This window comes from Geotrypetes seraphini, chromosome 8 (assembly GCF_902459505.1).
Source record: "Geotrypetes seraphini chromosome 8, aGeoSer1.1, whole genome shotgun sequence".
Classification (NCBI taxonomy): Eukaryota; Metazoa; Chordata; class Amphibia; order Gymnophiona; family Dermophiidae; genus Geotrypetes; species Geotrypetes seraphini.
The window spans coordinates 165,035,799-165,062,471 of record NC_047091.1 but is presented as its reverse complement, the minus strand read 5'-3'; the positions used below and the strand labels follow the sequence as shown (position 1 = coordinate 165,062,471).

The 26,673-nt window shown below is 44.1% G+C and overlaps 1 protein-coding gene across 1 annotated transcript in view; it reads left to right on the top strand.

Moving 5' to 3' along the window:
* Window positions 1–26,673, top strand: part of SVOP (SV2 related protein) — an 81,859-nt gene that overhangs the window by 32,686 nt on the left and 22,500 nt on the right. The window contains exons 6-10 of the mRNA XM_033956002.1: window positions 1,837–1,961; window positions 11,544–11,607; window positions 12,925–13,050; window positions 17,930–18,058; window positions 21,403–21,476. Of these exons, the coding sequence (XP_033811893.1) occupies window positions 1,837–1,961; window positions 11,544–11,607; window positions 12,925–13,050; window positions 17,930–18,058; window positions 21,403–21,476 (518 nt within the window). The remainder of the gene's footprint in view (window positions 1–1,836; window positions 1,962–11,543; window positions 11,608–12,924; window positions 13,051–17,929; window positions 18,059–21,402; window positions 21,477–26,673) is intronic.

Here is a 26,673-nt window from a genome sequence, read left to right as displayed (position 1 = left end):
TGCATGCATACAGGTGGGGGAGAATGCCGGTTGAACTGAACATGCATCGGGGGTGCTGGCATCATCAGCTGGAAGCATGTCATTGACTGCCTGGAGGTTCAGACAGCTCAAGCGGGGCTTCAGAGGGAACTCTTCAGCTGGCAGGTCTTGGGATCACCGCCAGCTACATTGTGTGCTTCTGTGGGATGAGTCTGAGCCAAAACTGGGTGAGTCACTGCCGTATAAGTCTCTATCCTTTGAAAAATGGGAAATATATGTAGATTTTAGTGCCGTGGAAACCATGTCCCCTCGACATTTCTGCATATTGTGAATCTCCAAGTATAAATTAGTGGCTGTCTGAAATCAGTATTTAAACTTGTATGAGATGGTGTCTAATAAGGCCAGGCAGGCGGGGCCTGCTTTGTTTGCCTGAACTGTGCGTTATTGATTATTAGATCTACACATTAAAGAAAACTTCCCCTCCCCCCCTACTCACTCACTCACACACACACACACGCACGCACGCACACTCCAAATGTTTGACTAATTAATTTCTGTGCATTATTACATTTTTCTTTTTGTGCCTACACGGCAAGGATATTGTTGTGACCGGGCAAGGATATTGCTGTGACCGGGAAGTAACCCGAGGCATATTTAAACTTGTATGAGATGTACATATGTAAATGCTGCTATTTCTACATTTATAGATTTGTAAAATAATGTCCGATGTGTATTAAAATACCTTCAGAAGAGCAACTAGGGGGCCAGTATTTGCCAGATGAAATCCAGCTTATTGGGATATCTTTAACCAGAAACTTAAAAAGCTATTGGACAAGCCTGTGCTATGGAAAATAGCCAAGGAAAGGTATCTGGATATCTTTTCCTGCTTTATCTGCAGCTGATTTATCCAGATAACTTAAAAAAAAAAAAAAGGAATTGACCCCGAAATATCCACAAAGAAGAAAATCCAGAGAAAACCCAAAAAAACTCTGTGGAGTGACAATGTTCCTAAATGGACTTTATTTGAAAGTGTCAAAGTTCCAAAGGTACACTGAAATCATCCACATAAAATTCCATCCACATAAAAATAAATCAGCCACATAAGAGCCTTAAAGGACCTAGTCCGCTAGGGATACAGGACCCAGCACGGTCCGCGTTTTGACAAAGAGTCTTCTTCAGGGGTCCCTGGGGGTCCTATAAAGATGAGTACGTGGGAAACAATTGTGTGGTGAGCCGGAAGTCAGACACTGCTTGCAGAAGACTTTTTGTCGAAACGTGGGCCGTGTTGGGTCCTGTATCCCTAGCGGACTAGGTCCTTTAAGGCTCTTATGTGGATGATTTACTTTTATGTGGATGGAATTATTTTATGTGGATGATTTCAGTGGGCCTTTGGAACTTTGACACTTTCAAATAAAGTCCATTTAGGAACATCGTCACTCCACAGAGTTTTTTTTGTTTTCTCCAGATAACTTTAACCAGAGATGCAACGCGGTGACTTCATGTGCATGCGCGCGATGTCATCATGTCACATCTGCACATGTGCAAATGCCTTCCTGCCTAATGAACAGGCAGTGGGGGGGGGGGGGGGGGATGGATGGAACTGGGTGAGCCTGGGGGCAAGTCTAGGGGGTCTGGATTTTACCGACGTAAAATCTTGTAACCCTACTCTTATAGATGTTATACTGTTTCTTTCTTGGTTGACCAGTAGGCGATGCCCAGCTCTGCTTTCTCCAGAACTGTGCAATCCTTCAGACTCTGAGATGTTCCAAAAGCTCCCCCCAAAAAACTTTGGTGGAAATAACAGGAGCTTTAGACTATTTTTAAGGCCTTGCTCTCTTTTCTCTTTGTTTTATACAGGGGCTAAAGATTAGCGCGCTGTGGACGTTGTACTACGGCATACTCAGTGCTTTTGCCCCAGTGTATACCTGGATCCTTCTGCTTCGAGGGCTGGTGGGCTTTGGGATTGGCGGTGTCCCTCAGTCGTAAGTAAATATTGAAACAGAGTTTGATATTTTTGTTGTGAGAGGAGAAATGGTGTGCATTGTCCGATACTGAATTCATACGCCTAAATACAGCAGACTTCTTTCGTTATTTCATTGTCTATTCCGTCCTTCCCAAAGAGCTCAGAACAGGTTACAGGCCAACATACATGATATACCGTTAACAGGTTACAATTTGTCATAGTTATACACTCCCCCCCTCCGTATTCGCGGGGGTTAGAGGCAGAACTGGCCCGCAAATATTAAAAAACCACAAATAATATTCAGGCCGGTTCTGCCCTTAACCCCCGCTTCCCCCGATTATTTTAAGCCCTGAAAGCCCCCTCTCCTTAAGCCTTACCTGATGGTCTAGCAGGTTTTCAGGTAGGAGCGATCTTCCTGTGCTCCTGCCCTGTGCAGATCGCTCACAGGAAATGGCTGCCTTGAACATAAGAACATAAGCAATGCCTCTGCTGGGTCAGACCTGAGGTCCATCTTGCCCAGCAGTCCGCTCACGCGGCGGCCCAACAGGTCCAGGACCTGAGCAGTAATCCTCTATTTATACCCTTCTATTCCCTTTTCCAGCAGAAAAATGTCCAATCCTCTCTTAAATCCCAGTACTGTATTCTGCCCTATAACATCCTCTGGAAGCGCATTCCAAGTGTCCACCACACGTTGGGTAAAGAAGAACTTCCTGGCATTTGTATTGAATCTGTCCCCTTTCAACTTTTCCGAATGGCCTCTTGTTCTTTTATTTTTTGAAAGTTTGAAGAATCTGTCCCTCTCTACTCTCTCTATGCCCCTCATGATCTTATAAGTCTCTATCATATCCCCTCTAAGTCTCCTCTTCTCCAGGGAAAAGAGACCCAGTTTCTCCAATCTCTCAGCGTATGAAAGGTTTTCCATCTCTTTTATCAGACGTGTCGCTCTTCTCTGAACTCTCTCGAGTAACGCCATATCCTTCTTAAGGTATGGCGACCAAAACTGGACACAGTATTCCAGGTGTGGGCGCACCATCGCCCGATACAGCGGCAGGATAACTTCTTTCGTCCTGGCTGTAATACCCTTCTTGATTATACCTAGCATTCTATTCGCTCTCTTAGCGGCCGCTGTGCACTGTGCAGTCGGCTTCATTGACCTGTCCACCATTACCCCCAAGTCCCTCTCTTGGGTACTCTCATTCAATGTCATCCCTCCCATCGTATAGTTGTACCTCGGGTTTCTGCTTCCCACATGCAATACTTTACATTTCTCAACGTTGAACTTCATTTGCCATTTTGTAGCCCATTCTCCTAGTTTGTTCAAGTCCCTTTGCAATTCCTCACAGTCCTCTTTAGTCCGAGCTTCCCTAAATAGTTTGGTGTCATCTGCAAATTTTATTATCTCACACTTCATCCCTGTTTCTAGATCATTTATGAATATATTAAATAACAGCGGCCCGAGCACCGAGCCCTGCGGAACACCACTCGTGACCCTCCTCCAGTCAGAGTAGTGTCCCTTCAACCCTACCCTTTGTTTCCTACCTGCCAACCAGTTTCTGATCCATCTATGTACGTCTCCGTCCACCCCATGGTTCTTCAGTTTCCGGAGTAATCGTTCATGGGGCACCTTGTCAAAGGCTTTTTGGAAATCAAGGTATATGATGTCTATGGGGTCACCTCTGTCCATCTGTTTGTTAATTCCTTCGAAGAAGTGTAGTAAGTTGGTTAGGCACGATCTCCCCCTGCAGAAACCATGTTGGCTGGTTATAAGAAGTTTGTTTCTTTCCAAGTGATCATCGATGCTTTCTTTTATCAGTGCTTCAGCCATTTTTCCGGGAACCGAGATCAGACTCACTGGTCTGTAGTTTCCCGGGTCACCTCTTGATCCCTTTTTAAAGATGGGCGTGATGTTGGCCATCTTCCAATCCTCCGGGATCACGCCTGTTTTCAGGGATAGATTGCATATTTGCTGCAGTAGTTCTGCTATCTCCTCCTTTAGTTCCTTCAGAACCCTTGGATGGATTCCGTCCGGACCTGGAGATTTGTCTATTTTTAGTTTATCTATCTGCCTGCGCACATCTTCAAGGCTCACTTCCATGAATGTTAATTTTTCTGCTTGATTTCTATTGAAGAATTGCTCAGGTTCCGGTATGTTGGTTGTGTCTTCATTTGTAAATACAGACGAAAAGAACATGTTCAGTCTTTCCGCGACTTCTTTCTTCTCCTTCACTACTCCCTTCCTGACTCCATCATTCAGCGGTCCCACCTCCTCCCTAGCTGGCTGTTTCCCTTTAACATATCTGAAGAACGGTTTGAAATTACGAGTCTCCCTCCTTGAGCTCCCGTAGTCTCGAGCTATTTCCTGTGAGCAATCCGCACGGGGCAGGAGAGTGGGAAGATCGCTTCTGCCCTGAAAACCCTCTAGACCACCAGGTAAGGCTTAAGGGGGGGGGGGCATACAGGGCTTAAAATAGCCTGAAAAATGAAAATGAGTTTTGTGGTTTAAAACCACAAAAAAGTGAATCCATAGATATGGATAGGGGGAAGTGTAGTACAAGTTTTTTTCCCAGTACAAATTTTTATCCTAACTCAACATATATTAGAGATCAAATACCAAATGTACAGTTTATAGGTTAAATTTGCCATAGTTACAGTGCAAGATTTTTCAGTATAAGTTTTCCTAACGTACTGGGATCCAGTACTAATATACATTTCTTTGTAATCCTTTGGTCATGGGCAGGGGAGTTGGGTGAAGAGGTATGTTTTTATTGCTTTCCTAAAGTTGAGGAAACCTTCAAGGGACCTGATCTGTGCAGGGCAGGATTAATTTGTTGAGGGCCCCTAGGCACACAAGTACACTGGGCCCCCTGCCCCCTTCACCCCACCATGCGCCCAGGCAGAAACAGGAAGCTGCGTCAGAGGGAAGCTTTGGGCAAGCAGCATCACTTACACATTTACAGTTCCCGTTGCCTTTCTTACCCGCGTTGCTTGCTTGTCTTACTTTCCGTCAATGGGGGGGGGGGGGGCTGCGTTGCCGATCAGGGGGGGCCCGCATTGCCGATCGATGCTGGAGGGGCCCATCACCGTTTGGAAAAAACAATGTTGATACCCTCCTTCATCGGGGCCCCCCTGACCATTTCGGGCCCTAGGCACGTGCCTACTTGGCCTATTGGTTAATCCTGCCCTGGATCTGTGGGGGCAATTGATTCCAGTGGCTCGGTATGAAAGTCATTAGGTGGTTTACAGTTAAAGGGCATATTACTGAAGACTGTTACAAGCCAAATGGTATCTGTGGAAGATTCATTACTCTTCTTAATAATTTAACACTTGATGGAATGGAGACAGTTATAGGGCCTGGATTCTATATATGTGGCTTGTGTAAATCTTCCTCTCCCCTCCCCCCCTCTTGATGGAACGGAGACAGTTATAGGGGCCTGGATTCTATGTATGTGGCCTCTGTAAATCTTCCTCTCCCCTCCCCCCCTCAATGTTTAAAGCCTACAGTTGGTATTGCTTTAAAAAATGAATACCCAGATGTTCAGTGCTAGGCTGTACCCAGATACCAGTGCTGACTAAAATGCAGCTGTCGGATGTTATCCTGCTGCTGATGATATTTATCATGTGTGCCTCCGCCTCGATAACTGTCTGGACAGGTCAGGACAATGTCCTTTTTACTGGGATAGTTTATTTTTTTATTTTCATATAATATAATATCAAACACGGAAAGTGAAGAGTTCTTGCCTCATTATATGTCAACCAAGCAAAAAAGGCAAGCGAGATATCCAAAAGTTCAACCAATGGGACTGTTTATTAAAATTTTAATACCAAAGTTGCAGTGTTATATTGAGATATTGGGTATCTCGCCTGCCGTATAATATAATATTCCATCTTTCAACAAGTTGGTTTACAATATAAAAATTACATCCATTAAAATGAACAAAGAACAAAAAAGACAATCAAAACACACAAGGCAGAGACTGATGCCCGAAGAGAAAGATTCAACTCACTTGAGTGCACCGGGCAGAAACTTGCTGATTCTGGCCACTACGCAGCTCCTGAAATACAACAGTTGCTCTCCAAACTGGAACAGGCCTGGTCAAACTTGGTCCACGTCTGGCAGGAACAAAATCTCAGACTGGCTAAGGCTCGGGATTTGCAGACCTGCCTTGGCTATGTAGAACAGAATGAGAGCTGGCTGAGCAGCAAGGAAGCTTTCCTCGCCAACGAAGACCTGGGGGATTCCCTGGCTAGTGTGGAGAGTCTCCAACAGAAGCATGAATTGTTTGAAAAAGCCTTGAAAGCCCAGATGGAAAAGATTAACGTAATGAAGTCTTTTGCCTTGCAGCTGAGGCAGGGCAAGCACTACGACTCGGCCCATATTGCCGGTAAATGCCAGTCTGTTCTGCACAGGTAACTGGACCCCCAGGGCCTTCCTTCCTCTTCACTTTTTGGAGTTTACTTTATGGTCCTGTATTTCTCAATTGTAATGCAGACTGTGAAAAACTGCTGGAAGACTGAGAGTCCGAACGGCAGATGAAATTTAATGGGAACAAATGCAAAGTGATGCACATTGGGAAGAATAAACCAAATCATAGTTATCGGATGCTGGGGACCACCTTGGGGGAGTCAGTGCTTAAGAAAAGGATCAGGGTGGCATCATAGACAATACGTTGAAGTCTTCCGCCCAATGTGCGGCGGCAGCCAAGAAGGCAAACGGGATGCTAAGAATTATTAGAAAAGGGATGGCTAACAAGACTAAGAATGTTATAATGCCTCTGTATCGCTCAATGGTGCGACCTCACCTTGAGTATTGCATTCAGTTCTGGTCTCCTTCTCTCAAAAAAGATATAGCGGCACTAGAAAAGGTTCAAAAGGGGATGGAACTCCTTTCGTAGGAGGAAAGCACATATAAGCACATAAGCATGGCCTCTGCCGAGTCAGACCATAGGTCCATCATGCCCAGCAGTCCGCTCCCTCGGCGGCCCCCCCAGGTCAATGACCTGTAGTGATCTATTACTCAAGAGCATTTTGTCTTGTATAGTAACCCTCTAATTGTACCCCTGGATTCCCTTACCCTTTAGGAACTCGTCCAATCCCTTTTTGAAACCCAAAACCGTACTCTGCTCAACTACCCCCTCTGGAAGCGCCCTCCAGGTGTCCACCACCCTCTGGGTGAAGAAGAACTTCCTAACATTTGTTCTGAACCTGTCTCCCTTCAATTTTTTTGAGTGCCCTCTAGTTTTTGTTGCCCCCGCCAGTCTGAAGAATCTGTCTCTCTCTACCTTCACTATACCCTTCATGATCTTATAAGTTTCTATCATATCCCCTCTAAGTCTCCGCTTTTCCAGGGAAAAGAGCCCCAGCTTCTCCAGCCTCTCAGCATACGAGAGGTTTTCCATGCCCTTTATCATTTTTGTTGCTCTTCTCTGGACCCTCTCGAGTATCGCCATATCTTTCTTTAGGTACGGCGACCAGTACTGGACGCAGTACTCCAGATGCGGTCACACCATCGCCCTGTACAGCGGGAGGATAACTTCCTTGGTTCTGGTTGGAAAAAGAGACGGCTGAGGGGAGATATGATCAAAGTCTACAAGATCCTGAGTGGTGTAGAATGGGTCCAAGTGGATTGATTTTTTTACTGCATCAAGACTTACAAAGACATGGGGACACACTAGACAGGGCCTATTGATAAGAACAAGAGAAAAGGAAGACCTCGACAAAAGTTGCTATTAGTGACCAGTAGAGCTTCATTTATAGAATCTGAGCCTTAATGCACTCATTTGATAGCGTGCCCTAAATCTATTAGCTCACCTAAAAGGATCCCTAAAGCACTTAGCAGATAATATCACTGGATATCTAGCCAAACTGTCAGTAAATCATAGGGCAGTGCTGGAACTTACACACTGAGCAGTGATATTCAGTTCACTAACAGAGCAAGGGCCCGAATAAAGTTAGGACAGCGCCACGGTTGTCCTAATTGTATCTGACACTTATCTGGATGATGGTCTGAATATTAGCTGGCACCTGGAGTAGTCATGGCATCTAGACACACCCAAATATTCATAATCAGTATTCAGATATGCTCTAGTGCTAATTAGTGCTGCCCAATCCGCTGATTCGAATCGATTCACCGACTTACTTTAGTGAATCATTTTGAATCGATTTGTTTTCTTGACTTGATAAATTTCTTGAATAACAGGGTTTTCACTTCTCTTCTGAAGGCTTTGCAGTCTGGTGTTGCGATCAGTAGATTGGAGAGGTGGAAGTCTAGTGTCTTCATGTACGAGTGTCTATGTTCTTAAATTCTCAAATGTCAGTAGACAAAGAGCTGTTATGTTTTCTTTTGAAATAATGTACACATCTCCCTCGTTATTCGCAGGGGATAGGGGCAGAGCCGGACCACGAATAGGGAAATACCGCGAATATCCGGCTCTGACCCACCCTCGCCTCCCTCCCGCCTTCCCCCGGCATCCCGGCCTTACCTGGTGGTCTAGATAGCTTTTGGGGCAGGAGCGATCTTCCTATGCTCCTGCCCCGTGCAGATCGCCAATAGGAAATGGCTGTGGGACTACGACGGGAACTCCCCACAGCCATTTCCTATTGGCGATCTACACGGGGCAGGAGCGTAGGAAGATCGCTCCTGCCCCAAAAGCCCGCTAAACCATCAGGTAAGGCCGGGATGCCGGGGGAAAGGCAAAAATATGGGTTTGGTTTTTTTCCCCCCTCCCCCTAAAAAAATCGCCATTATGTGAAATCACGAGTGCGGAAACCACGAATGGGGAGGGGGAAGTGTAAGTTTCTTGTTATTTTGGTTCTGACACAGGAGTAATCTTCAGTCTTCAATTGAAATGCACTAACCATAGCTTCTACTTTGCAGACTTAAGGGGGGAATTAATCAATGAGCGCTAAGCGATTTAGTGTGTGCTATTCAAGTTAGCGCTTGCTAAATGCTAAGACGCCCATTGGAATATAATGAACATCTTAGCATTTAGACCGTGCTAGCATGGTATGCGTTAAATCACTTAGGCCTGGATTCTCTACATGGTGCCGATGTCGGCGGCCACCTTAAAAGCAGTCGCTGACCATGTGTCAATCATGCAACGGCCCTACTTAGAGAATCACTCCTCCGGCAAAGGTAGGCACTGAAAATGTAGGCCAGGGTTTTCAAGGCCTCCTTTTGATGTGAATCGCGCCTCTGGAGGTGCCTACCGGAGCCTGATGCCACGTCTGGCATTAGCCACGCCTACAATGGCATTAGGTGCGATTCTGGTGCTCTTTGTTTAGGCTCCTTAAAATTTTATCTAAGTTTCATTTGACACAACATTTTCCTTTTAACTTAGGCACCGGTAGGGTTGCCAGATTTTTACTCTAGTAAAATCCGGACCCCCAAGACCTGCCCCCCAGGCCCGCCCAGTTCCACCCATCCATGCCCCGTTACGCCCCAGTCCTGCCCCCAATCCTGCCCTAGCCCCGCCCCTGCCCTGCCCCCCCCCACTACCTGCTCTTGTCGGATAGGAGGAAATCCGTGCATGTGCAGATGCCATGCAATGATATCACATGCACGGCATTTGCGCATGTGTGGATTTCCTGCTGCCCGACATGATTTAGGGAAGGCTTTTCAAACCCGGGTTTTGAAAAGCCATCCGTACCCCCGGACATGTCCTCAAAAGGAAGACATGTCCGGGGAAATCCGGACGACTGGTAACCCTAGCCTAAACTAAGCTGCCGTTTATAGAATTTCCCTCTTAGCGCCCATTGACGAATTCCCCCCCCTAAGGGGTCCTTTGATAAAGGAGCGCTAAAAGGTGGCCTTGGCATGTCGTTACAAGGCCATTTTTAACACAGCAGTAAAATGGCTGATTTTTGAATTTTTGTGCTAAAGGCCATTTGCTAATGTTACCATTGGTGCATGGCCATTAAATTAAAAAAATTAGCTCATGAGCCCTTACCGCCACCTGTTTTGTAGACAGTAAAGGCTCGTGTTCTAGTCACGCACTATTCAGTTATCATGTGGCAATGTGGCTGTGCTGATTCTCGCAGAAATGCCCCCTCCGTGGTAAAAATGAAAATAATTTAGAGCGTGTGGTCTGTGTGTGATAATCTGGAACTTACCAGAGGATGCCAAAGTGCACCCGTGGTAAGTCTTTAGAAGCGACAGTAAGCACAGTCTACTGCTTAGCACAGCTTGGTAAAAAGACCCGGAAATCACTCGCGGTATGCTCCGACCGCCTCTTCCTGCACTAAAGTCGGGCCTCACCAATCAGGAGCAGGGTAGAAGGGTATAGATAGAGTATTGCTATACAGGTCCTGGACCTGATGGGCCGCCGTGTGAGTGGCCTGCTGGGCATGATGGACCTCTGGTCTGACCCAGCAGAGGCACTGCTTATGTTCTTATGACCCCCGAATGGCTTGATGTTTTTTCTTGCTATCATCCAAGGTTTTTGGAGTTGCTGAATACAAGCTCACAAGTTCGGAACAAAGGGCCGGATTCTGCAACTGGCGTGGCCACGTCAACCTTAGGTGCAAGAAATGTAGGACAGGGTATCGAAGACCTCCATTTCTGGCGCCTGGGTTTGCTGCAAATTGCAGCTACGGAGGCAGCTAAGGATGGGCAAAGTAATTTCTGGTGTTAGCCACGCCTTCTTTGATCTTAGGAGTCCTTAGGCGCCTCCGTAGCTGCGATTAGGGCGCCGGTTTGGGAGGCGCCGGCAGACAGCTAAATTTTTTTGTTTTCGTGGCTTTTAAGGTAGGTTTGGTCACTTAAGTTAGATGGTAGAGAATGACACGGTGACAAAATTCATCACCGTTCCCGTCCCCGCGGATAACCGCGGGAAACCATCTTCATGTCATTCTTTAAGGAGAGAGGGAAGAATCAGAGTATGAATGGCCACAACCACTGACCCGCAAGCTTTGCTTTGAAGAATGCTGGTGTAGAAGGACTGAGGTTGAGATAGACACTACAGAATGACAGTCTCTAGTATCCAGAGCAGATATTGGGATGTCATAATGCCCCTTTCCACCAGTGCCTAAGAGCCAATCACATCAGTGATGTCACAATGGCTTCATTATCCTTGGCTCACATAAGAATCAGAGTATGAATGGGCACCACTGACCCACAAGCTTTGCTCTGAAGAATGCTGGTGTAGAAGGACTGAGGTTGAGACAGACACTACATAATGACAGTCTCTGGTATCCAGAGCAGATATTGTGATGTCATAATGCCTCATTCCACCAGTGCCTAAGAGCCAATCACATCAGTGATATCACAATGGCTTCATTATCCTTGGCTCACATAAGCACAACCACTGACCCACAAGCTTTGCTTTGAAGAATGCTGGTGTAGAAGGACTGAGGTTGAAATAGACACTAGAAAATGACATGGGATTATTTCCCGCGGTTATCCGCGGGGACGGAAACGGTGACAGATTTTGTCACCGTGTCATTCTCTATTAGATGGTGGTGCAACACCTACCGCCTAACATGAAGCGCAGTTTGTAGAATCAGCCCCGAATTGTTAAGCATGGTTCTTCTGTATTAATCATTTTCTCAACTAACATACTAACATTTTCTTGGCGTGCTAACACTCAATGTTAATTCTTTACAGGGTAACCTTATATGCTGAATTCCTTCCAATGAAAGCCAGAGCAAAATGCATTTTATTAATAGAGGTAAGGGGGAAGGAGCACGTCTGATCGGTTTGTCCCAGAGATGGCAAAGTGTGAGACGATGATGGGCGGTCCTCTTTGGAACGAGCTCCCTAGGGAATTGCGTTCTAGACATGGCTTTTTGTCCAAGCCTTTTTGGATGATCTTATTCTGGTTTTGAGGTCTGGAGAGCATGGATTATTGTAATGTTATTTATCTGGGATTGTATAAAATAACCACTAGCCGACTAAAAATCATACAAAATATGATGTTTAATGTGAAAAAACACGTTCATATCAGTATATATTATCAAAAGCTTCATTGGCTACCGTTTGAGGCTAGAGTGTTATTTAAATCTGGATGCATTTGTTTTAAAGTTTTATTTGGCTTAGCACCGGCTTACCTTGTTTCTCATTTTAGTATTTTTATTTATTTCTAAGAAAGATATTCGTAGATCTGGTTGGTTTTATTTTCCTTCAGCAAATGCATGTCGTTACAAAAATTTTTTAAGATAGGACCTTAGCATTCCAAGCAGGATTAATGAATTCATGTTTGAATCTTCTTGTTTCTCCATTTCTTACTTACTATCAATTTCGAAAAGATCTTAAAACCCACTTATTTCAACAATATAATATACATTATTGATTTTCATATTATTATGTAGTTAGAATGTACTTTTTATCATTTTATCCATACTTATTTTAGTTTATATTGTGTTTTCCATATTCATTAGTTTTAATGCCTGTGTTAGTTACTTAGAATTTTATTATGTATGATGTTATTATTATATTGTATGCTGAGTACCTAATTGTGTAAACCGCTATGAACTGCTGGTTAGGCGGAATATAAAAATAGAATTATTATTATTATTAAGAATTACCCCTTCTGGCTGAGCTGAGCTGAGCTGAAGGTTTTTATTTATTTATTTATTCATATATTTAGCCGCCCATGTTCAGAGGCCCTTTTTACGTGGCCAGGAGGTCGGGGCTTTCCAAAACCGGACAAACTACCGGGTTTTCTAAAAAAAAAGGAAATGTCCAGGTTTTCCCGGACATCTGGTAACCCTATTCTGAGAGGTATTGCTTTGCACCATTAAATACTAATTAAAAACACTTGGCGACCTCTGAACCTGCATCTGGGTCCATGGTGCCTAGCTGCACCTAGTGACAGTGAAGCCCAGAAAGGGGAATGTTTAGGGGCAGCGCTGGACTTCCATGTCACTAAGCGCTGCTGGGTGCATTTCTACAAAGACCCTAAATGCCAGAAATATAGGTATGCTATAGGCACCTGTTGTTTGCGGCTTGAGAGAGCTATCTAAAACTATCTGTTTTGTTTCGGCAGGTCTTTTGGGCGATTGGCACGGTGTTCGAGGTGCTCCTTGCTATCTTCGTGATGCCCACTCTTGGCTGGCGCTGGTTGCTCGTCCTGTCAGCTCTGCCACTCATGGTCTTTGCAGTGTTATGCTTTGTAGGTATTCTTTGTGTCTGCCGGCGCAGTCTTGCATTCCATTCAGAGCCATACTTTTACATAAAACGGTGTCGATTTTCACTCAGGGTTCCTTTTACTAAGGTACGCTAGGGTTTTTAGGGCGCGCTGCAGGTTTGCGCGCGCTGCCCCCCCCCCGTGCTATGCGTAAAAACTAACACCAGCTCAATGGTGGCGTTAGCGTCTAGCCCGCGCGGCAATGCAGCGTGTGCTAAGTGCGCGCTAAAACCGCTAGCGCAGCTTAGTAAAAGGCGCCCTTAGTCTGTTGACCCGTAGAGCTAATTGCTCTTCTTTTCGGATCGTCTTGCTCTTCTAACCTGAGGGCGAGTTTTCCTTTCAGACTTGCAGGTGATTTTCCCCCTTTTCTATCCAGAAACGAATTTGTCCTAAAGCTTCTGAAATAGAGCCCTTTATACTGGATACTTTTGAACTGGTTTTGATATCTATGGTATTCTATAAAGAAGTGTATCGCAAACTGTGTGCCGCCCAAAATTCCAGGTGTGTCACGAGACGCCAGGGATTAGGAGAGGCGCCAACGCTGGCTGACTGCCTACAGAACGTGCCTCTCATGGTGAGACGATCTAAATGCCACCAAAGTGCATGTAAAAATATAGCATATGATTGCTAGTGAATCCCCTCGGGGTCTTCAGAATGCCAGCTGGGTCCCAAGACTCCTCATTAGTCCCTTTGGTTTATTATTTATCCTAAACAGTACCCACGTCTTATTTCGTTTTTTCATTATTCTTAGTTTTTGTATTTTTTTTGCATAAATATATCACTCATTATTCAGATTGTTGTTAAACTGAAGAGGTGTTGCTGCAAAGCAAGCTTAAGTGCATGTTCTTGACGAATTGGAGTGTATTTAGCAGTTTATATGTATACAAAAAATAAAAAAATGCAAAAGCGAACAATAATGAAAAAACGAAACAAGACATAGGTAGCGTTTAGGATAAATAATAAACCAATGGGATTAATGGGGAGTCTTGTGACCCAGCTGGCATTTTGAAGACCCTGAGGTGATTCACTAGCAATCATATGCTATATTTTTTTCATGTAATGTAATGTAATGTAATTTATTTCTTATATACCGCTACATTCGTTAGGTTCTAAGCGGTTTGAAGAAAATATACATTAAGATTATAAATGAGAAGTAAGAAGGTACTTAAAAAATTCCCTTACTGTCCCGAAGGCACTTTGGCAGCATTTAGATTGCATTTTTGAGGATTGTAATTTGTAACATCAATACTTATTACTGTTAAATCTCATGGTGAGAGGCACGTCCTGTAGGCAGTCAGCCAGCGCCTCTCCGCGCCTCTTCAAGTTTCAAGTTTCAAGTTTGACCTTTATTTGATGAATCGCTTATAACAATATCTAAGCAATGTACAGTGTTAAAAACCATCAGAATGTGGTAATACATTTAATTTACAATAGTCATTCAGAAGACAGACAAAATTAGACGAACAGGAGGGGGTGGGAGGAAAGGGGAAAAGTTACAATGTTGTTCTTTGTTAGAAATTGACATCAAAGGGAAAACACATTGGGTAATAATGGGTTAGGATGAGATGGGAAGAATATTGGAACTTAAAAAGTGATATTTCATATGTCAAACGCGTCTTGAAATAAGTACGTTTTTAAGATTTTCTTAAACGCAACAAGGTCAGTTTCGTTTTTAATGAAATTTGGGAGGGAGTTCCACAATGTAGGGGCTTTTACAGAAAATATATCATTTCGCCTTGTGCCTATGACTTTTAACGAAGGGACTGAGAGCAATTGTGATGAAGAGGATCTTAGAGAACGAGAAGATTTGTTCCCTTCCAGCACCTCCCCACCAGCAGCTCAGGGCCCCGTCTGGAGGACCTTCGTGCGAATGTCGACATGATAATGTCATGCGTGTGAATGACATCATCGCATCAGTGTCTGCGCACTTCCAGATGCCCTCACACTACGGCCACCGGTTTAGTGTGCTGTGGCTTCATAAAGTTTGCGACACACTGCTATAAAGGAAGCTCTGGGATCTGCACCCAACTGAGACCTTGAAGTCTGTCCCCCATACCCCTTATGACGAAGACCACACACCATTTTAGTAGCCTTCCTCTGGACCGACTCCATCCTATTTATATCTTTTTGAAGGTGCACCCTCCAGAATTGTACACAATATTCTAAATGGGGCATCAACACATAGGCAGCTTTAAGTATAAGGGTCTGTGTCAGTTTTCTGCCCAGGCACCCTGTTATAAAATTATCATGTACCATAAATACCCTACAAAAGCTTCAGGGAGGATATGCACTAAACCTCAACTTCAAAAACCCTCTCAATAGATTGTTATTCACAATTGGAATTACCACTAATAAACACTTATTCACAACAGTGCGTTTAAAATCTGTGGAAAAAAAATATTTACACAGAAAAATAAGGAGTGAATTCAACCATGAATTCTGGCTCCACCCTACAGTCTTCCTTTGGGTTGTCCCAAACAGGGTTCCGCCCACTGACCTCTCCTTTACATCACATTTCATTCTGTGTGCCCAAACCCAAATAGATCCTTAAAATAGTAACCCAAAAAAAAAGGGAAGTATAAATTCTTTAAATTGTTCAGTTAAATTGTTCATAAAGTTATTCCATAAGTTTCAAAACAATCTCTCTGAAGACTCGCCAGTGATTCAAATAAATTTTCTAGGACTATGTAATATAAGACATTGTAGATTTTTTTTTACATGCGTACAAGTGTAAAAGAAATCCACTTATCTCATTATTATGCAAACATATCCACTGCCCGACAGAGCATTCTGTTTCGCTGCTTCTTCCATGGAAAACTCCTCCATGGAAAACTCAGAAATGGCTGCCTTCTCTTTGCCTCACCCTGCACATGTCTACAGGGTGAGGTAATAAAAAAGAAACCTCCTAGAGGTTTTTTTTTTTGTGTGCAGTTTTCTCAGCAACCACTTGAAGCGTTAATGACATTTTACAGCTTTATTTGCTGCAACTCTCTATACCGAGTGGAATGGGATTATCTTAAAACACGGCGAAGTTGCAGACTTTTTAGCATGACTAAAGCCAGCAGTTTTCATGCATTCAAAAATGTTTGCGCTGTAAAAGCAAAGAAAACAGAGAGGGCGACCTGTGGTGCTCAAAGTCTTTATTCAAAATCAAGACCCGAAACGTATGTGTTTCGGCCGTAAGGCCTGCCTCAGGAGTCTGATTCTCAATGTAGAGCGCCCTATCACAACTGTCTTCTTATAGTTAAAATGTTCAAACCAGTTATCAGATTGGGCAAAATAGATGATCGTAATCACTCATAAGAGCATGGCCGCTCTGTTGGGAAATGCAATGATCTCGTAAGGCTTAACTTTAAAACCATTATTTAAAAAAAAAAAAAAAAAAAGGGGGGGGGTACCAGCTTTCTGTTAATGATGACACAGTGACTTATACATTTGTCTGGGGAGCAATGTTGAAGGCCTATCACAAACTCTACCCAAATCCGTAAACTATTGCCGAACTCGAGCACAGCAGCTGATCTGACGGGGACCGGTCTACCTCACACATCCCTCTCCTCTTCCCTTCAATTCTACTTAGCCCCTCCCTCTTTCAATTAAGGCTGGGGGAGGGTGGACGTTTTGAGCATTCACAGTGATTGAAAAATTCGGACGCTTTGGGCCCCTGTTATCAGGCAGCGCTAGAGGCTTCTAGCGTGAGCCAGCGTGGTAAATGCTCCGACGTTTAAACAATACCTGTGATGGTCAGAGCACTTACCTCGCCAGCCTGCACTCAAAAGCTCTAGCGCGGCTTGATGAAAGGAGGGGGGGGGGATTGTTAATTCTATCATTTGGGTGATATTATTTTACTGTGTTTTAGCTTGAACATTTTTAACACACCCAAAATCGCTAAAATGTCAGTAACCAGTGGCGTAGTAAGAAGGAGTGCGGTCCGCCCCAGACGCGGTCTTCCTCGAGGCGCCGGCACCTTCCTCCTCTCCGCCCTTCCCACGCCTCCCCCTGCCGAGTGCGGGCGCCCGCGCCCCTTCCCCGTACCTTATTAACTTCGGCGCGAACAGCAACAAATGTGTTACCGGCTTTGGCACTTTCACTGACGTCACTTCCGAGAGCTCTGAAGCCGGCGCGAGCAGCAAGTTCATCGCTGTTCGCGCCCAAGTTAATGAGGTACGGGGAAGGGGCGTGCGTGACAGGAGGTGAAGCGGGGAAGAGGGCAGGAGAGGGGCGCTGGTCACCCTCGCTATGCCACTGTCAATAACATCAGCATAGCTTAAGATAATTAAGGGGTCCTTTTACTAAGGCGCACTAATCGATTTAGCTCGCGCTGTATGCTATATTAATAGTAATATGTAAGTGTGATGACTAAATAAATGTGTAAAATTTATTGTTGAAATTCAAAGTGGTTGCTGAGAAAATGGCAAAAGAAACCCTATGGCAGGGCTGCCCAAGTCCAGTCCTTGGGATCTACTGGCAAGCCAGGTTTTCAGGATATCCATGAATATGCATGAGAGAGATTTGCCTGCACTCGCCTACTTGGTATGCAAATATCTCTCTCATGCATATTCACTGTGGATATCCTGAAAACCTGGCCTGCCAGTAGATCTCGAGGACCGGACTTGGGAGTTACTTCTTTTTGCCTCATTATTGTTTTAGATTATGTTCTATTAAACTTTGTTAACCGGCTCGAGTCCTTGCTGGAATGCTCCGGTATATAAGATGGAAATTAGATTAGATTAGTGTTCATGTTTGAGGATAGGGGAGGCCCTAAAGCCCAGCACTAAAGGCAACACAGAGGTCGGTGTAGCTGACTGCATTGCACACAAAGGCCTACTCACTTTACCATGCGCATTTATTGCTCTCGTTCTTGTAGTGGTTGCCTGAAAGCGCAAGATACGATGTATTATCTGGTAACCAAGAAAAGGCCATTGCTACCTTAAAGCGCATAGCTACAGAAAATGGAGCGCCGATGCCTCTGGGAAAATTGATTGTTTCCAGACAGGTAAGTGACCTCGCAGTTTTACCACACTGACGCTGAATTATCAAGTGCAGCCACCACAATTTATTATTGTGCATGTAAGGGACGGTCCCTGCTCAGAAGAGCTTCCAATCTAATTATGACAGACCCATAGGAGTCAGAACATGAAGGGAATTGGAGGGGGCTGGAGAGGTGGCAGGGGATATTGAGGGGATGACAAATAGATTATGTTGGTAGGGGTAGGATTTAGGGAGAGTGTGGCACAGTGGTTAAACCTACAGCCTCAACACCCTAGGGTTGTGGGTTCAAACCCACACGGCTCTTTGTGACCCTGGGCAAGTCACTTAATCCCCCCCATTGCCCCAGGTACATTAGATAGATTGTGAACCCACCAGGACAGACTGGGAAAAATACTTGAGTACCTGAATAAATTAATGTAACTGTTCTGAGCTCCCTTGGGAGAATAGTATAGAAAATTGAATGAATAAATAGTGTGAAAAGTTTCAGCCTCAGATAACCAGAGCTGGTATTCTGACATCATAATGCCTCATTCCACCAGTGCCTAAGAGCCAACCTCAGCAGTGATGTCACAATGGCTTGATTGTCCTATACTTGGTTCTTTTATACTACATTTTGATTTCTAGAGTGGCACAATGGTTAAAGCTACAGCCTCAGCATCCTGAGGTTATGGGTCCAAACCCACGCTGCTCCTTGTGACCCTGGGCAAGTCACTTAATCCCCCCATTGCCCCATGTACATTAGGTAGATTGTGAGCCTGCCAGGAGAGACAGGGAAAATGCTTGACTACCTGAATAAACCCATGTAAACCGTTCTGAGAGAATGGTATAGAAAATTGAAAAAATAAAATAAAAATAAATTTAGAGCAGCATTGAATAAATGGGCTTTCAGTCTGGATTTGAATAGATCAGAGGCTGTTTGTCTTTAGCGCTTGATCTTGCTGCATTGCAGGCAACATTAATTGTATAAGTGACAATTTAAAAAAAATGCTCCATAGATTAAACCAAAGATAAGAAATGACAATGAATGGATATGACAACAATTTTCTAAGGCTTCATGACTCACAGAAATAAATTAGGAAAACAAGCTGAGCAGCATATTTCAAAAGGCTTTTATAAAATAAAAAAATGGACTTCAAAACATTTTTCTGAAATTTTAGCAGGGTTTGAAGCAGTGGCATGTGATGAGGGCCTTAGGGGGATTCACCCCCACCCCCTAAAGGCCCTGAAGGAACTGCTTTGAATTTGATTGGTTGAGCCGACAACAAGCAGATGCTGCTCAGCCAATCAAATTCAGATTAGTACTGTCAGGGCCTTCAGGGGGATTGATGTAGAGAATGACATAGGGTCAAACTTGTCTCCGTCCCCACAGAGTTGACTCCATCCCCACCCCATCCCGGTGAGCTCTGTCCCTGTTACCACCTGTCCTTGTAAGCTCTGTTCTTATCTTCACCCGCCCTCGTCTCCGCCCCCGTTCCTTCCCACTCCTCTCCCTGCCGCATGTGCCTAGGAAGTGATGTCGGCAAGAGAGCCAACATGGGCAGCAAGTCCGTGATTCTTCTTGTGCCGGAAAAGTTAAAGAGGTACAGGGAAAGTGAAGGAGTGTTCGCGTGGCATGGGTGGGGGGGGGGGGGGGTCAGGAACATAAGAATAGCTTTACTGAGCTAGACCAACGGTCCATCAAGCCCAGTAGCCCGTTCTCACGGTAGCCAATCCAGGTCATTAGTACCTGGCCAAAACCCAAGGAGTAGCAACATTCCAGCATCTCAAAGAATAGCAAGATTCTGGAACCCCAATGAGGGCAACATTCCAGAGCTGAGATTATGACGTCATAATGCCTCATAGCCAACTTCATCAGTGATGTTACAATGACTTAATTATCCTATACTTGGCTCACATAAGATCATAAGAATAGCCTTACTGGGTCAGACCAATGGTCCATCAAGCCCAGTAGCCCGTTCTCACGGTGGCCAATCCAGGTCACTAGTACCTGGCAAAAACCCAAAGAGTAGCAACATTCCATGCTACCGATCCAGGGCAAGCAGTGGGGAGGTCGGAGAAAAGGGCTCGGAGGAGTGCCCCTCACTATCATTACACCACTGGGCATAACTCTTCCCCACACAGGAGCCAACTTTTCAGAATGATTGGGGATGCTAAACCCAATGGAAATGATTTCTTCCTGAACACAGTCAAAATGTTTGCTTAATATTGTGGGTGCTCGAGCACCCACAGAGCTGGATCCTATGCTCCCCCATATGCCTCTAAACATCCCTTCACCCATACACTCAGAGACTAGTTAAGCTCTGGTATGCGTTGCCAGAGGATGTGGTAAGAGCGGATAACATAGCTGGTTTCAAGAAAGGTTTGGACAAGTTCCTGGAGGAAAAGTCCATAGCCTGTTATTGAGAAAAACAAGAGGAAAGCTACTGCTTGCCCTGGATTGGTAACATGGAATGTTGCTATTGTGTGGGATTCTGGAATCTTGCTATTCTTTGAAATTCTGAATGGAATCTTGATACTCTTTGGGGTTCCGGAATGTTGCTACATGGGGGAAGCTATTGCTTGCCCTGGTTTGGTAGCAAGGAATATTGCTACTCCTTGGGTTTTGACCAGGTACTATTGACCTGGATTGGCCACTGTGAGAACGGGCTACTGGGCTTGATGGACCATTGGTCTGATCCAGTAAGGCTATTCTTATGTTCTTATGTTCATACCCTGAAAAAAGCCACAGCATGATGGCTGAAATGTCTGTTTTTACTTAACAAGATGCAGTGAGAAACCTGTAACAAGCAACAGATTCACCCTGGAGTCATAAAACACACTTTTCGCTGATACCAGGCAGTTCTAGACTTATTAGCTCTAAAGTGTTTATTCTGTTCTTGATTTTATTTGTTTATTTTGGCTATTTTCACCAGAACTAAGCTTTTGAGAGCCATTACATTCTAACTTTAGATCGGAAACAGAATCAGGTCTGCAAAGTGTTGGTGTTTGACTCAGTCCATCATTTCCTCCACAAACCTTTACAATTTTGGCCAGTAGAGTCTACATAGACCAGGGGTAGGCAATTCCGGTCCTCAAGAGCCATAGCCAGGTCAGATTTTCAGGATATCCACAATGAATATGTATGAGATGGATCTGTATTCACTACCTCCTTGAGATGCAAATCTATTTCATGGATATTTATTTTGGATATCCTGAAAACCTGACCTGGCTCCGGCTCTCGAGGACCAGAATTGCCTACTCCTGGCTTAGACCCATCCTGAAAGTCTCGCTCTAGTCTAGTGCTAATTTTCCATAGAAATGACCAAACAAATGGAATATTTTTCTTTCTCTATTTTTCACTTGAAATAGGAAGATCGAGGAAAAATAAGGGACCTTTTCACACCTCAGTTTAGAAGAACAACATTGTTACTTTGGTTTATATGGTAAGTAGGTGACAGAGTGTAAGAATTTTCAGCCTTGTTTCCCAGTTAGATCTGTAGGGAATGAATATTACTATGTTATGTTATGTTTTTGTAGCCAACTTTATCCCTATACACAGGTTCAGGGCAAGATAACAAAAAGAAGCTGATTACAGGAAATACTGTACAACTTAGTTAACAAACTAAGATCCTAATAACATTCTCAAACCAAACCCCCCCTCCCCTCTAAAAAAAACCCCAAATGAATTGTTCACAAAATTGTAAATAGGAAGAGCTAGAATGGATATCTAATGGGAGTGTGTGGTGCAGTGGTTAGAGCTACAGCCTCGGCACCCTGAGGTTGTGGGTTCAAATCCCACATTTCTCCTTGGGCAAGTCACTTAATCCCCATTGCCCCAGGTACATTAGATAGAGTGGGAGCCTGCTGGGATAGTTAAGGAATTGTAGGATATGCGGAATATAAATTATTATATAAAAAATTATTATTATTATATAAGGGTAAGGAGATCCAAATCTTAACTGTCTGATAAGCAAAACAGCTACCGTGAAACACCTTATTTCAGATCCTTAACAGAAGGAAACACTAAAATAAGACATTCTGCATTACCACTGGAGTTGGTAGATACAGAAACACAGAAACATGATGGCAGATAAAGGCCAAATGAGCCATCCCCAGCATCCACTATCTCCTCCTCTCCCTATTGGCTAAGGCTCTTTACACCTGCATTGTGATGTCATAGAGCTTTATGGTAACAGAAACATAGAAACATGATGGCAGATAAGGGCCAAATGGGCCAGCCCCAGCATCCACTATCTCCTCCTCTCCCTATTGGCTAAGGCCCTTTACACCTGCATTGTGATGTCATAGAGCTTTATGGTTATAGAAACATAGCGTGTATTCGTTTACCAGAAAAACCCACTCACACTCAATCATCAAACAGCAGACAGAAAACCAAAATAATAATAAATATAGAAAACGGGCCTTATCCACGAGTAGCCGGGACTAAACAGTATCCTAAGCCACTTGTATCATCACTGGTCCGAAAAAAACTCCATATATATATATATTATTGCAGTCAATCTTTCATTTCATAAACTGTTTTTCAAGACTTCTTCTGTCCAATATATCAATTGAGAGATCCTTTTACTAAGCTGCGATAGCGTTTTTAGCGCACGCACAAAATTACCGCACGCTACACCACGCAGTACGCTTCTAGAATAACGCCAGCTCATTGCTGACGTTAAGGTCTAGCGCACGCAGCAATTTAGCATGTGCTATTCTGTGCTTTAAGGCCCTAACGCACCTTAGTGAAAGGAGCCTGCTTTGGGTGAATCTCTTCAAGAAAAGGCAGCTATGAATTTTCAAATCTATATCCATCACAGTTTCCTCAGATCATTCATGTATGAGGTTTTTATTTATAGATGGTTATTAATTTAACCCCTCCCCCCTCCCATTTTATAAAACGGTAGCATGTTTTTTTAGTGACGGCTGCGGTGGTAACAGCTCCAATGCTCACAGGAATTAAAAACAGCACTATGGTTTCATAAAAGAGGGGGTTATATTTGCGTTATTTATTAGTTTAATAAGAGTGTTATTGCATTTTCTTTTATGTTTTATTAATTTTCAGAATTGATTATAAAATTATTTTATATTATTATATAATAATTATTATATTTGGTTTCTCCTCTTTCTTTTTATTCTGAAATGTGGTAGACTCCCGATGTAGGCAGTTGTGCCAAAACACAGGCCCGTGTTGAGTCAATAAGAAGTACAAGAATTAATAAATTATTTTATGCGACATTTTGAGTCATTTTTGTTCTGCTTTTTCTGTGGAGTTTTGTTCCTCTGTTTTTGGACCTATTCTGTTGCCCACAGATACAACACAGGGCAAAATATGTGGTTACTTTTGTACCCATGTACAAAGTAAAACTGCCCAGGTGCAGAAATCCCTGTGGACCGCATTCTGCTTAGGTATGTGCGACACAGAAATAGAAGATTAGATTAGATTCTTGGCCATGCAAGTGAAAAGGTTTCCTAAATATTATTTTAATTAAGTGTGGCCTAACCTGACAGATAGTAATTCTCCCCTGGCCTGAGATGTGACACATGACATTCCCAGGGTGGCCAAAGAATAAAGTAATTTCTTAATTTGGAATAATCATCTTTCTATCCAGATAGACTCAAGATGAAGCACAGGACATAGGATAACAATTACAATGAGCTGAAAAAATTCAAACCATGAAACGCACATCTCAAATAAACTATAATCCATATTGGGCAGGTTCTTTTCCATCATTTCCAACACTTTAAGTACTGAATCTATTAAGCTGGCATTGGCTAATATCATCTGATTGGCTTAGAGCAGAGGTGTCAAAGTCCCTCCTCGAGGGCCGGAATCCAGTCGGGTTTTCAGGATTTCCCCAATGAATATGCATTGAAAGCAGTGCATGCACATAGATCTCATGCATATTCATTGGGGAAATCCTGAAAACCCGACTGGATTCCGGCCCTCGAGGACCGACTTTGACACCTGTGGCTTAGAGGCTGTGATGTTGCCTTCTCAACCCCTAAACCAGTGGTTCCCAAACCCTGTCCTGGGGGACCCCCAGCCAGTCGGGTTTTCAAGATATCCCTAATGAATATGCATGAGAGAGATTTGAATACCTGTCGCTTCTATTATATGCAAATCTCTCTCATGCATATTCATTAGGGATATCTTGAAAACCCGACTGGCTGGGGGTCCCCCAGGACAGGGCTTGGGAACCACTGCCCTAAACCAAACCAAAACGTTTCTCTGCTTGTAATGTGTTTTCATTACACACTAAGGGAGGGAGTTATCACGGTGCAGTGGGAGTCAGCAACCTGCATATAACAGTCCCACAGGTTGTTGACTACCATGGCAAATGAATAACGGTTGCGTGCAGCATTATTCCAGTGGTCCAGGAGCGCTGGGTATCAAACCTGCGACCCGATTCTACTGCGCTATATTATATAGGTACCTAATGCTCCTGTGTTACAAATCTTACATCCAAGCTAGGGTTACCAGATGACTGAGAAAACCCGGACGTGTCCTCTTTTTAGAGGACCGTCCTGACGCCCAGAGGGATTTCCAAAACCTGGCAGTTTGTCCCGGTTTTGGAAGTCCCCGACCTTAGGGCCACATCTGGAGGACATCTGAGCACGCATGGACATCGGCACAATGACATCATACACATGCGCGCACAGCCGTGATGTCATTTTGTCAACATCCACACATGCACAGACGCCCTCCAGATGTGGTCCCGAGCCCGGGGACGTTCGTGTGGGGGCGGGGCGGGTCTAGGGGTTGGAACGGGGCAGGACCAGGCGTCTTCTTTTTTAATGGAGGAAATCTGGCAACCTTAATCCAAGGCCTCCCACTCCTCAGAGGGCCTACCATTATTTTCATTGGTGGTCCAGTGGCCATCAGGCAGGAGTGATCCACAATTGCTCCTGCCCTGACTGGTATTGTCTAGAGCTCATGTTTCCATATAAGGGGCAAATAATGCAACTTAAAGGCCTAAAGCAGCTTGATAACTTTTCCTCTAAATATATATGTTGAAAAATACATTTTATAATTACCATGGTTACTAGTTTGAAGGATGAGTAGACCAGTGTTTTTCAACCTTTTTTGGGCAAAGGCACACTTGTTTCATGAAAAAAATCACGAGGCACACCACCATTAGAAAATGTTAAAAAATTTAACTCTCTGCCTATATTGACTATATATAAAGTAATTCTCTTGAATAGGAATCAAATAAACACAAAGAAAGTATTTTATAATTACTTTATTACGAAATAAAAATTATAAAATACTTTATTCAGTGCGAAACCTGGGCCTGTTTGGCTGAACACAAAGCTGATATTCTGGCTGGAATCGAAGAAAGACACACACGTAGCTCTTCGTCAACAGCTCTCAGTCTCTCTCTGTATTTGGTTTTTATAGCATACAAAAATAGACAAATATACCCTCCATCCTTTTTATTAAACCACAATAGCAGTTTTTAGCGCAGGGAGCTGCGCTGAATGCCCAGCGCTGCTCTTGACGCTCATAGGCTCCCTGCGCTAAAAACCACTATTGCGGTTTAGTAAAAGGTGACCATATTGTAAAATATAGACAGCAGATATAAATTCAGAACTGTGCATAGTAAGTGAAGGGAAGTTTTCATCTCTGGGAATTTACCCAGTTAACTATTAAGTTATTTGGGCAAATTCCTTTGAAAACTGCCTCCACTTTGCTAAATTTAAAATAAAATCATTTTTCCTACCTTGTCTGGTGATTTCTGGTTGCACTTTCTTCTTCTGACTGTGCATCCAATCTTTCTTCCCTTCTATCAGCCTGTATGCTTTCTCTCCTCCACACCTCATTCCCTCCCCCAACTTTTTCTTCCTCTCTCCCTGACCTTTCTTTCTTTTTTTCTGTTTCTCTTCTTTCCTTCTGTTTCCCTGCCTGCCCCCTTTCTTTCTTTCTCCCTGCCGTTCCCCAAGCCACTGCCACTGCTGCTGCCATCGGGGAACAGGACCCACCAATGGATAACAGGCCCCAAAGCCGACGCCGACGCATGCTCTCCCTGACGTCAATTCTACAATCGGAAAGGAAGTTCCGCCCAGCCAGGCAGCGATTGGCTGGCCCGAACTTCCTCTCCGACTGTAGAATTGACGTCGGGGAGAAGAAGACTTATCGGCTCGATAGATTAGATCGCCAAGACAAAGTGAGTCCTGGGTGATCGACTCACTTTGCCTTGGCGAGCTACTGGCGCCCCTGCCTCGGGCCCCCTGTCAGCTCCGGGCCCGGCGGCCCTGCGGCACACCAGGCAACATCTCGCGGCACACTAGTGTGCCGCGGAACAGCGGTTGAAAAACACTGGAGTAGACAATAAGAGTTCCTTTAGCTTAGATAATGCCCCCTCAGGAGCATCCCTGGGTTTGGGACAGTGGTGTGCAGTGAATTCTCAGCTCTACAGCCCTGCTTTTTTTTGTTTGTTTGTTTACTTTTTGATTGATGCAGTTTGATTTGTTGAGTAGGCAGCCTGCTCAACCAGTCAAACTGTAACAGACAAAAAGAAAACCAAAGCAGGGCTCTTAGGCTGGGGATTCTCCAAACCCCCTGAAGGCCCTGATAGTACTGATCTGAATTTGATTGGCTGAGCAGCGTCTGTCTGTTGCCTGCTTAACCAACCA